This window comes from Prinia subflava, chromosome 3 (genome assembly GCF_021018805.1).
Source record: "Prinia subflava isolate CZ2003 ecotype Zambia chromosome 3, Cam_Psub_1.2, whole genome shotgun sequence".
NCBI classification, from domain to species: Eukaryota; Metazoa; Chordata; class Aves; order Passeriformes; family Cisticolidae; genus Prinia; species Prinia subflava.
In genome coordinates this window covers 92,691,225-92,703,145 of record NC_086249.1, presented here as the reverse complement: position 1 = coordinate 92,703,145, position 11,921 = coordinate 92,691,225, and the positions used below count along the sequence as shown (strand labels likewise).

Genomic DNA, 11,921 nt, shown 5'->3' with positions numbered 1-11,921 from the left:
CGAGGCCGCGCGTGGCTGCAAACAGCGGACGCGAACACCTGGATGGAAAATCTGGGGAAACGGCCGGATCCGCCCGGGGAGCCCGCGTTGTTCGGCTCCAGAGGATAGCCCGACCGAACGCGCCCGGGCATCAAGGCGCTGCTCGGCCGCCCCTCCGGAGCGCAGCCCCGCCGCAGGAGCGCTGAGGGCGGGGCGCGGCCCCACCTGGGCAGCGGGCCCGCCCCGCCGAGCGGGCCCGGCCGCGGCCCGCCCCTCCGCTCCTGCCTCCGCCGCGCCGTCAGGTGCCGGGGCGGGCACTGCGCCTGTGCGGCGGCCGCGGGCGCAGCCAGCCCAGCCGGCCCCGGCGGGACGCGGCGGCACCGGCGGGGAAGATGGCGGAGCCGGGGGCTGCGCGCAGCCACCCGCGGGCCACAGGTAAGGGATGGGGCCGCGGCCCCGCCAGGGGCCGGGGCACGGCGGCTCCCCCGCCCGCATCCCGCGGCTTCCCCCGGCGCCGTCCCGTCCCGTCCCTCGCCGCCCGGGGCGGGCGCTGCCCGAGCCCCGGGGAGGGGGCAGCGGGGGTCGCTCCCTGGCAGGTGCCGCCGGCTCCGGCCGCCATCTCGGAGGGATGGGGCGGCCGCTCCCCGTGGGAGCCGCGGCGGTGCCGGCGCCGGGCGGCCGCTCCCGGGGGGACACGGAGCGGGTCCCGCCCGCGGCTCCCGGCGAGCCCCGTCCTTGCCCTTTGTGGCGCGGGAGGTGTTTGCCATGAGGTGGCTTTTGTGCCGCCGCGATTTCCCCGGCCGCCGGCGGTGCTGCCGGGGCGGGCGGGCGGCAGCGCGGCTGTGCCCCGAAGTGCGGAGCGGGCGGGGAGCGATTTGCAAAGCTCCTTCCCGGCGGTGCCTGGGCCTGCCCGTGCCGGCGCTGCCCGGCCCGGGCAGCAAACTGGTTGAGCGGGTATCGGGCGTGAACGCCGCACGCACAGCCCTTATATAGGCACCGGCTCCTGGTTGAGATCCCTCCTCGCTGCTCAGCGAACATAACTTTTAATTTCCGAGGGTGAAAAGGGTGTGAGGTGGTGGAGGTTGCTGTGCTGTATGTGCGGAGCAGCACCTGGCGTGGGATCAATTCTCCCAGCACCATGAGATGCTGGGGCCGTGGTGGCCGTGACCTTGGCTCTTGGCTTCACAGGGAGGTGTTAGGGTGGGTCTGGCGGCTCCTTCTTCACATGACCTCCCCTGGGCTCCAGTGTGAGATGAGTGGTGATTAAGGTGTTATGCAGGTGCTCATTACACTTCTACCTTAATTATCTGGTATGGAGCCTCTGCTTTCTGGATGGTAAACCATCTAAACCTGGTGCCTAAGAGGGAATTAATTTTCCCGTTTGTCCTAAGCCGCCGTAGTGACTAAAAGTAGCTTTACAATTGCTTTGGGAGATAAAGAAGGATTACTCTCCCAAATTTATGGAGTGGAAATCTGAGGCTGACTTCTTTGAGATAACACAGTGTGAGGAGCCAAGGAAGGAGCTGAGAACACCTCTGTTTGCAGTTCCTCACCCTTCTCCACTGCTCAGCAGTTGCCGCTTTTGCTGTAAAGCTGTTGCTGTTGAGCAGTCAGGCACATTTAGGGCTTGGGTCTCCATTTCTTAGAATTTCACATGGAAGTTGGGAGGAAATTAATGCTCCGAATTCATATTTATGAGGATTTTTTTTGCCTCATTTCTAAAGCATAAGGAATTCTTCCCAGTATTCACTTCCACTCTTCCCAGACATTTTTCTTTTTATGTTATTTTTAATTTATACATTCTAACTTCAAAGGCAAATGTTGCAAAAACCCTTCATTCCTTATATTGACCAGTATATAATCTATTTTTCACCCTGTATGAGAATCTATAGAGAATGCATAGAAAAGGTAGTATGCACTATAATTAAAGATGGTATCAAATGGGTCATGTGTTGTAGGGCATGGACAGGCACAGATGTAATTACTTGTGGTCAAGCATTGGCATTTGAACACTAATGCCCAAGGAAGGCAGTATAGAGTGATCTTGGCCAAATTCATTATTTGAATTGTCTGCTAGAAGATAATATATGACGTAGTATAAAAGATTGTGTGTGTGGTGTGTATTACAGACAGCAGTATGGATGGGATTTGGATCTCCTGCAGCAGAGAATGAGGCTCTTTTTTGTGAGATTTACCAATTTTGTAACAAGCACAACAGCTACTAAAGTGAATCATTAATGTGGAAATGATGCTCTCTTAATTCGTTTTATGTATGTCTTGGTCCTGGTGTCCTCGTCTTGTTCATAGGGATAGGAAGAATCTTCCCTCTCTTTTCCAGAGTAAAATGCTCCTTCCCACAGTGCTGTCCCCCAAACAGGTGCTGCCCCAAAAACAGGCAGTGACTGTAGCCACAGTTCCCTTCCCAAACTCTGTAGTTCCCTGGCAGCATCTGAGTTTTGATCTGTAGGATCCTCCAGTGCTGGGGGAATTGCTAGGATGGCAGTGCACGTGAGGCACTTCAGATTGTCTGCCCAGACCAAGCTGTAACAAACAAGCCTGCAATAAGGGATTTTTTTTTTTGCATCTCTTGACTACTAGGGGAGAGAATATTGTTAAATTGTTTATAATTCTGCAAACAAGGAGCAAAATTCTGTGGCACAAGACAATAATATTTGCAGAACTCAGTTATATCCTTTCACCAAAAATCAAAGGCATGAGGCAAACAATAGCCTGGGAAGACACCATAGGAATCTTTTTGTCACGGAGAGTGTTAGGTGACCAAAATGTAGGCATTATTGCTGCTGGTGTCTGTAGGAAAGGCACTGACTAAAGAGCATTTGAAGGACAAGTGGCTCAGTATTGAATCTCTTGTCTTCCTTTTTACTGCCTAGTGAGATTTGCTTAATGTATGTGCTGGGAGGTTGAAATACTGGACACTTTGATTTTCAGAGTAAAATGTGTGTGTTGGTTGTTTGGGGTTTTTTCCTTATAGAAAACATGATCATGCCTAAAAGAATTTAAGAGGAAAAATGATGTGTTGTGCCATCCTAGACTGTATATCACAAAACCAGTTTGTGTGAAAGGAATTAATGTGTGGATTCCTTTAAATATACTGTGTGGGTTTTTCTTCTTGATCTCATTGCTTTTTCAAGTGATTTCTTATAGGCTAATATATACTTATACTCTTCTTTTTGTACTGTACTCTTTTCTCTCATATATGGACATTCAAGGTTGTTTATCCCCAAGGTTAATTAATGTGCTGCTTTTCATGTGATGTTACCATTTGCAAGTATTGGCTTTAGTTCAGGGCAGTTTAATACACTACATCCTCTTCAGGTTACTGTTTCGGTATTTAAATTATTGTAACAATGGCTTTGTCCTTAAAAAAGAAAAGGTCAAACCACTTTCCAATAAAGTTCCTTAAACTTCAGTGAAGAAAAATGTCTTACTTTTAAATTCCAGGACTGCAGAAGTAAAAGGAAGGTGTATCACTTGAAATGCACAGGTTAGGAAAGTAAAACATCTGCAAACTTTAGTGTTTACAGGACAGCACTGTATAGTGTCACATACCTCCATTTCCTTTGGTGGCTGGTGTATCCATAGCAGTGGAAAGGCATCAGGAATGCTTTTTTAAACATTAGGTAATTATTTCTAGATGTGCTAATTGAAGAAGCATGTACATATTTAATGTAAATTAAACTATATATCCTGTGGGATGATACTGTATGAAGATTTATGCAGTAAGACTTTTTTAAATCTCATGAATAAATAAAATACAATTATAACTTCCTTGGTTATCAGTCATTCAGTGTATGTGGACCAAAACTGATAAGGGAAATTCTTTAAAAGTCTTATGTCTGTCATTCACTTACAAATGCCTTCTAGAATACAGAATAGACCAAGGCTTTAAATTCTGTTCAGCTCTGGACTACTGAGGTGATTGGAAAAAAAAAATCTTATTTCCTTCTTGTATGTTTCACCTTTGCAAGAAGGTCCCAATGTCATGATTATTGAGTAGCTTGTTTGGCTTTTCTCTTTTAGTTATCTTGACCACTCCTCAGGTTTTTGCATCAGCTAGCTGATAGGGCATTGCAGCTTCCAGCCCTTTGTTTGTGACTGGCTCAAGCTGTTGAGCAGATCCTAGAAGCAATAATCCTCAAATTAGATTCTACATCAATTTATATAATGCTTTTTTGTTGTGTTTTGTTTTTAAAATACTGTTTTATAGAATTTTTATAAGTAATAACTGTACAGGTTGGAGAGAGATGAAGCTGATCAGGAAGCTAATACAAATTTTGGGAATGCTGACTTGCTTTTAGTTACACAAGTAACTAAATTACATGCTCAGATTTAACTTTCTTGTGGACAATCTACTGGTTGAGAGGGAAAAATCTGGATAATATGCTTAAATAATGGAAAGGAGTAGTAATGCTCAGCCAAGGTTATTGGAGTAATCAAAAACAAAGTTCAGTACTGTAACAGGCTTTGTTTTAATCTGCCTGTCTTAGGTCATTTTACATAATTCCTGAGTTATTTTGCTGTAATTGACTTGTGTTTGGTACTTGCATCACAACTTGATATATTACTGGTGTATTTTCTATGCCTGGAATTAGTGCATGTAGGAACATGGTATGTATCAGTTTTCCCAATATACTCATGTTCAAGCAGTGAAAAATGTGACTTGAAATCTTGGGTAGTCACATTACCCTGGGGTGACTTTAGATAGGATATTTAGAAATACCTTTCAATGTGTCTTATCTCCACAATGATTAATGATGATGATGTGTTGCTGTGTAAAGATAAGAGATAAATAGGTTTCGCAAAGTGGAAATCTATCTAACCATTAAAATGGGAAAAAAATCTCCTCAAGATTATTGTTAGGTTGTTTAAAAGACTGTAATGCATGTGACAGACTTTGTCATTCAAATAATACACTATTGTTTTTCTTCATTTCTGTCATGAAGCTGTCAACATCCTAAAACCCTAGCACCCTCTGTGGGTCTGAATGTTGTAAGAATCTTAGTAAAGTACTTCTTGTGGTAGTTAAATAGTAATCCAAAGGTTTTATATGGAATTACTTCTGGCTTTGAGTTGTCCTCTGTGTATGTATATACATAATGCATGTACATATCAGGCTTTTTGCAGCTGTAATGAACTAATATATTCAAACGGTTGTTGGTCACATTGTTAGTTTTCTTAATTTTCTTCTTGTAACTCTTAAATGCATTATCCACAGTAGTTGCACTTTCCCATAACTATTTAATATCTGTACCCACTGTGATCTGAAGTTTTGTGAAGTATTCTGCTTCTTTTCATTTAATGTATTATTTGTGTGCATGTCATCTTTGTTTGCCAAATGCCAGATCAAACTGTTTTGCCCTAAATTCTGGGATGTTAATTTCGCTTCTGCACTGAATATCTGAAGGTTTTTGCTACTTCTTTCAAGTGTTTGTGTCTGCTTTCCTTTGATCGAGGGGGAGCTGATTATTCTTGTAGCATTGAGGTGCTGCAGACAAACTTCTACTTTGCTGAGATTGAGGAAGCATTTCTGTGATCTTTGATAAACTTCAGTTACACACCAGGTGTTTGTTTTTTAGCAGCTTTCCAGTGAGAAGCTCCAAAGCAGTGATGACTAGAAGAGGTATTCCTGATGCTGTGTGGGGTTTGCACAGTTGTGTTGTGGTAGCTGTTTGCTTAGGTGTGAGCTTGCTTTTAACTGGTTTTCTTTGTGTGCCAAAGTTTGTTTTTTCACTGTTTTCATGTTACTCTTCTTGGCATAAAGATGCCAGTAGCAAACTTCTCATATTACTGTTTCACTTTTGCTTAATTTATTCCTTTACAGTGCACAAAATGCAACTTTTTGTGTTCCAGTGTTACACATATGTGCTTTTTGATTGGACCAACTGGAAAAACAATATTGAACTCAATTTCTTCTACTGATTTAACAGAAGAGGTTGTTTCCTGTACATCATATAATATTTATCTTTTTGAGCTCTGTTTTTCCTTACAAGAATAAATACACATTTGATGCAGTGTCGGACATTCAAATCCTTTTTTTCTGGTTTGTAAAAAATCTAAAAATTCTAATTTTTCTGTATTTTGAGGACAGAAATAGATGAAATTGTCCAAGCTTTCAAAGTCCACCCCTTCAGTAGTAACTACGTGTTGTTTTGTATTCCTGTGTGCTTGCATTTGCCTTCCAAGAGGACCAGTCCATGGAATACATATTAACTTGGTGTGATAGGATGAGCATTGTAGTCTGCGGTGTCTGCTGCATTGTTACTTTGTGCCAGAGCCTGTTTTCTTGTTGGCTTTGTGCAATCTGCTTGCAAAAAAAGGAAAATGGATTTTATGCCCCATAACCTTACCACCATCACAGGTGTGTTGTGCATTTAACCAGTTTAGAAAAAATTACACGAAGCTTCAAAAATCCAGTTTTCTTTGTTTAATAGTTTCTCTTAGATACTTCTCTTTCCCAGTAATGATTTCAATAAATAAAATGAGTGAGAATGTATCACTTCTACCTGACATTTTGATACGATGGGAATGAGTGTGTTAGATAAAAATACATGATACCATATATCAATTTGTGGATGCCACTGTAAAAGCATCTCAAAAAATCAAAAGTAGTAATACTGCTACAGTTAGTACAGTTTTGTCTGTTTTGATGCCAGATGCTGGAGGATGCATTGTGGTTTTGTTTCACTTAGGATTTGCAAGTATGCCTTGCCCAGTCCCATCCATATGAATTATCAAATTACTCGTCTCGTGCCAAGCAGAAGCCATCAAGGCTCTGGTTTAGTTCAGAAAAATGCTCACTCAAATATTTATAGTTTGAAATTAATTTTGCTGGTGGGTGTGGAATACTGAAACTCTTCATGTGGCTGCGATCAAAAGAGAAAGATACAAACTTTCCAAGGTGCTGTGGCACGCAGGGGTTTGTAACCCCAGCAGGAGTGCAGAGCTGTGGGCAGAGCTCTGCTGCCTTCTCACTCAAGCCACAGATCAAGTGAGATCTGCTGAATACTGATTCAGTATCAGTGAAATAGTGAGAGCTGGAAGAACACTCCAGTTTGAATAAACTAGCCTTGATTGTTGAGTTGGAATAAACTTTCAATATTCAGTTATATTGGGAGTAAAATAAATTTAATTTTGAAAAAACTCCAGTCATGTGAAACAAAAATATTTTTTATGCTCCTAAGTTTGCTGCATGACAAATCACCGAAGGAAGACCTTTCCTTTTGTCTCAGAAGGGAAAACAGGACAATATTGCAGTGTCTATCCACACATCATTACTGTGATTCCTACATATTTTAAGTTGAAGGATTTAGTTTCCCTTTCCTTGGGAGGGTGGCATCAACAAATGGGAAGAGCTCTCCTTTTCCTTTTGCTGGTGACTTACCTGCATCTTGCCAGTTTTCATTCCCTTGTTTGTGTTGAATGTGGCATCTGTGTGTGTGCAGACCCACTCTGTGTCGGGGAAAGAGACCTCAGGGGGAGGACTGGAATGTGCTGTTGGGCCTCTTTAAATGTTGATAAACAGTGAGCAAATTATGGCTTCCAAGATGGATTGTAGATGAGCTAGCTCTCCCTCCCCTCTCCTGAAGGGAAGGGAGAGAGTAGGGCTTTACTTTCATGCTGGTTTCTTGACTTTTGATATCATGCATCAGCCACAGGGCATATTTTTCCCATATGCTTAATGGTCTATTAATAGATGTAAGTATTTCCATTATGTTTCCTGGGTTTAGTGGCACTAAGTGCTGTGGTTACAAATAAACATGGCACTTTTCAATAGCCAGAGGAAGTGGTTTTAATGGTTCAGTGAAACAAGAGGCTGACCTTCCGTTGGCACAAATGAGTTTTTGATGAGGTTCTGGATGTGGATGCTGTGTTACAGGGTAGTGGGCCAGGATATGGCACTGAATAAAAATGTTTGAGTGCTGCATAAGGAAGAAATTGTTTAGAGAAAGTATTATGGAGAAAGGTTGTTTTTTTATGGCATTATCAAGTTACAGAACTGAAAGAAAATTTGAAACAGAAATAACTGCACAGATGAGGCATTTACAGATAATGGAGATAGCTTGGTTTTCATAATAATTTTTATATTCTGTGGGCAGTTTTGCATCTCTTTCGTGCCTTGCAGTATGTTTTCTGTGTTTTGGGTTGGGGTTTTTTTTTGCCTCTGAGGTTTTTGTAATCTCTGTTCTTACAACAGAGTCACTGCCTTTAAGTCTCATACAGCCAAAGGATGTCATAAAAAGAGTAAGTAGCCTATCTTTGAATTTTAATATATTTAGTCTGTGATGAAGTTGTCCAAATCATGTGTAAATGGAACTGAAAGTCATGTTACATAGTACAAGCACATCAGCTTTCAGATCCAATTTTTGTCATGACTGGTCTGTTTGCAGTGCTGAAGATGAACTGAACACTATAAGGGAAGTCTTCATGCAACCTCCTTGTAGTGAGTGCTCCCTAAAGCACAGAGACAAGTTTACAGGCCATGTAGCAACTGAAAAGGTGTTCAAAATAACACAGTGATGCTTTTGGAAGATCACTAAATCCTCTGATGATGAAAACCCCTGCACTGCATAAAGCTTCTGGTGCCTACTTGCTGATAATGGTGCGACTGTGTTATTGATAAAATGATACCCTTCTAGGATAATTCTTAAGATTTTAGAAGTTGGCTTTTCATTTTTCTCTGTGATGGTGTTTTCCTTCTCTGTTGTCATCCACTCACTCCTGCCTACAAGGTCATAAGGGTGGCCACCTTAGTGAGAGAACAGTGTCTGTCTCACTGCTGTCCTCCCTGGTGCCTAGAGAAAGGCATTGAGGGTGGCGTATAAGATCACAGGAAGCATCCAGTATGCTTCCTAGAGTTCCTCAAATTATGGTTACAGGGCTTAGAGATGTGTCCAGAAGACACATCTTGACTGTAGCTCTGTATGTACATATTCCCATGCTCTGGTCAGCTTCTTGCTCCAATTTCATAATTACACTCAATACAGGAATTCTTGCTCCTGGTGCCTCAGCAGAGCTCACTCTACTCGGTTCAGCCTAGGGAGGGAAGGGAGAGAAAAGTGTGATGGAGGAGACTGGACCCATCAGATGGGCTCCAGCAGGAACTGACCTCTCCCCAGCCCATCTGCCTCCTGCAGTGGGACCTCAGGGGCTGAAGTAGCTCTGAAATTATTCTCGTGGCAGCTGCAGGGGAGGCAAAGAGACCATGAATAGGAAAAAGGTGGAAAGGAAAAGAAAATGCATTCCATGCTATTTAACCTCTGCTTCAGGCATTACTGTTCAGAAATAGAGAATCACCATATCAAAGGGCTCTTTGAAAATCAAAGGTAACAAAAACAAATAGGGTGCGGAATGTTTTCCTAGTCTTCACAGCAGCTCTTGGTTAACCTGTTGCAATGTGATATACTTCCTTAAGTTATAGACTTGGAGAAGTAGAGGGCAAAAGTCCTCAAGATGGTTTGCTGATGGCTGTTTTGCACTGAAATTAATCCAGATATCTCCTGGTGATGCATGGATCTTAAGAAATTCTGGTCAAAACTTCCATCATATAAAGTAGTACTTTGAAGATGTAATTTTCGTATTCTGACCTTCATCCCCAGTGGCTGAGAAGTGTTGGATCCGATTCTGAGGAGCTGATCGTATTATACAGTTCTTGACAAATTTGTACAACTGAAAAGCCCCAAGAAAGAAAATTCTTAAAAGAATAACTTAAAGAAAAGTGCTCAGCAGCTAAAAGCTTGCTTTAATTCCAACGTTTTAGATTTGAAAGCATTCAGATACCTCTATCTGTTTCCAGCTGTGTAATCTAGTCCATAACTTTATACCTTGCCAGAAGAAACCAAATTTGTTCTTCTTGGGTGTCATTTGGTAAAAAAATGTAGTTTCACCATAGTCTGACAGATACCAAGTACTGTTATTGGGGAACAGTGAAATAAATATACATATTGATTTGTAGGCAGAGCTACAGTGACATTCTTTGAGTGTACACATTTGGGTCTTTGGGAATTTTCTTTGGATTAGTTTACACAAACTGGTAAGAACTGGTGGTGTCAGGTTTGTAGAGAAAAAGATTTTCAATGCACATCATCTAGCACTGCTTTAAGAAGGTGGTACAGGATTTGGCTTCTGGTTCTGGATTTAATGAAGCATGTTACACTGAAGAAATCTGCCCCTGAGTCTTCAAATGTTTCACCAGGCACAAGAATCTCTTAATCTTCTGCTGCTAGCCAACTGTCTCCTTTCGATTTGGAAATGTTTAGTCTATCAATTAAAAAGTACTAAAAGCAAAGACAAAAATATTTATTTCTTTCCAGTTAGATGGTCGTCTTGTCTATGGACCAAAATGTTTGCTTGCTTGTTTGGGAGAACCTAATTTCAAACTCATTTGTATTCTCAGGAAGTTTAGATGCTGATCTTGAAAAAAAAAGTGTGATTTTTTTGATTATAGCATTAATCCTTATTGAGGTAGAGAAGGTTGGTGTAGTTGGCTGTTTTTGATGATACACCTGTAATTTTCTTTGCCTGTTAGCCCGAATGAATCCATTCTACCCTCTACTGTCAGCTGAGCGATAGAGAGCAGCCTTCTTGTGTATGTGTAGACACAGGACAGGATGTGGCTTTTGCAGCATCTCAGACTCCTCCTGTCCTCTCCCAAAATATTTACTGGTTTCTATTTCTTCAGCCAACTCAACCTACTCATCCCTCTCCTCTTTTCCCTTGTTATGGGTAGGCAGGTTTTTCAAGCCCTGACTCTGTATCTTTTCATTTGTATCTACATGTGAAATGAAATTCTGGAAGACTGTAGGATTCCCGTGGCTTTCAGCCCGAGTGTTTGGTGGATATGGGGCTCCACATTCAGCAGAGCTACCTTCTTTTGCCACTATCAAACAAAGGACTTTCCTTGTAGAGGCGTGTCGTGAACTTTGCTCTGCCTGCAGTTAGTCTGTGTCTAATCAGCCCTGCAAGGAGCTCCACAGTCAGCTGCCCCTGCTGAGACTCCTGCAATGAATGTATCTTTCCAGTGAGGCAGGGTTTGTGGGCAGATAACCTCTTCTTATTAGACCAGCCAGTTCCAGTCCAAACAAGCAAGGTTCCTTGCCCATGGGTCTGAAGAAGGAGCAGCTTGGTTCATGATACGTTGAAGTGGAGAGGAGAATAGGACATGTGGGTGCATGAGCACTGAGGTTCTTGAGGCAGCAGCAGGTTCCTGCTCCTACAGACACAGGATGTTGTGGCCCAGCCTTTAATACTGGGACACAGCACCTGTGACCTTTTACTCTGCTGTAGCTGTGCTGCAGGGTGGCAACCACTGCTCAGGTAGTTCTGGTCAACTCAGTTCAGGTTCTAGAGAAGTGCTGGACAAGAGGGTGGGAATAAAAGTTCAGATGTCTAATTCACTTTGAAAAGTATTCTAGTGTGGTTCCTGGCTTTGCAGGGTGAATATTTGCTATTATGGTTCAAGAACTGACTAGGTGAAGTTAAGACACATCTCTTGGGGTTTAAAACAAAGTGCAGAACCCATTGATGGGTTTTGGTTTTTCTGTGCTTATATCCAAAACTACTTTCACCCCATGAAGCAACCCTGAGGAGTCATTTTAGTAACTAGAGTTGTAATGGTGGAATTCCAGATTAGCAAAGGAAAAAAAAACTGGTATAAAAAAGAAATAAACAAAAAACCCCCAACCCAAACAAAAATCCCTTTTTGACATATCTTTCATGTCAGTATGTTTTGGATGTATACTTCCTGATTTTTAAAAGTTACTAAGCCAAGGGAATCATCATTGTGTGCAGTTTTCAGGTTCCTTGTAAATGCTGGAGATAGCAATCTTTTGAATGCACTCTTGCAATAATTGCTAAATATTAATCAATTTCTAAGTCTAGTAAATGTACTTAAGTAGGCAGGCAAAGCTCTTTTTTCATGTACT

General features: G+C 42.5%; 1 protein-coding gene across 1 annotated transcript in view; it reads left to right on the top strand.

Moving 5' to 3' along the window:
* Positions 1–220: 220 nt before the first annotated feature.
* The window catches only part of MAP7D2 (MAP7 domain containing 2), an 80,885-nt gene continuing 69,184 nt past the window's right edge, over positions 221–11,921 (top strand). The window contains exon 1 of the mRNA XM_063392921.1: positions 221–414. Coding sequence (XP_063248991.1) covers positions 372–414 — 43 coding nt within the window. The 5' untranslated portion in view covers positions 221–371. The remainder of the gene's footprint in view (positions 415–11,921) is intronic.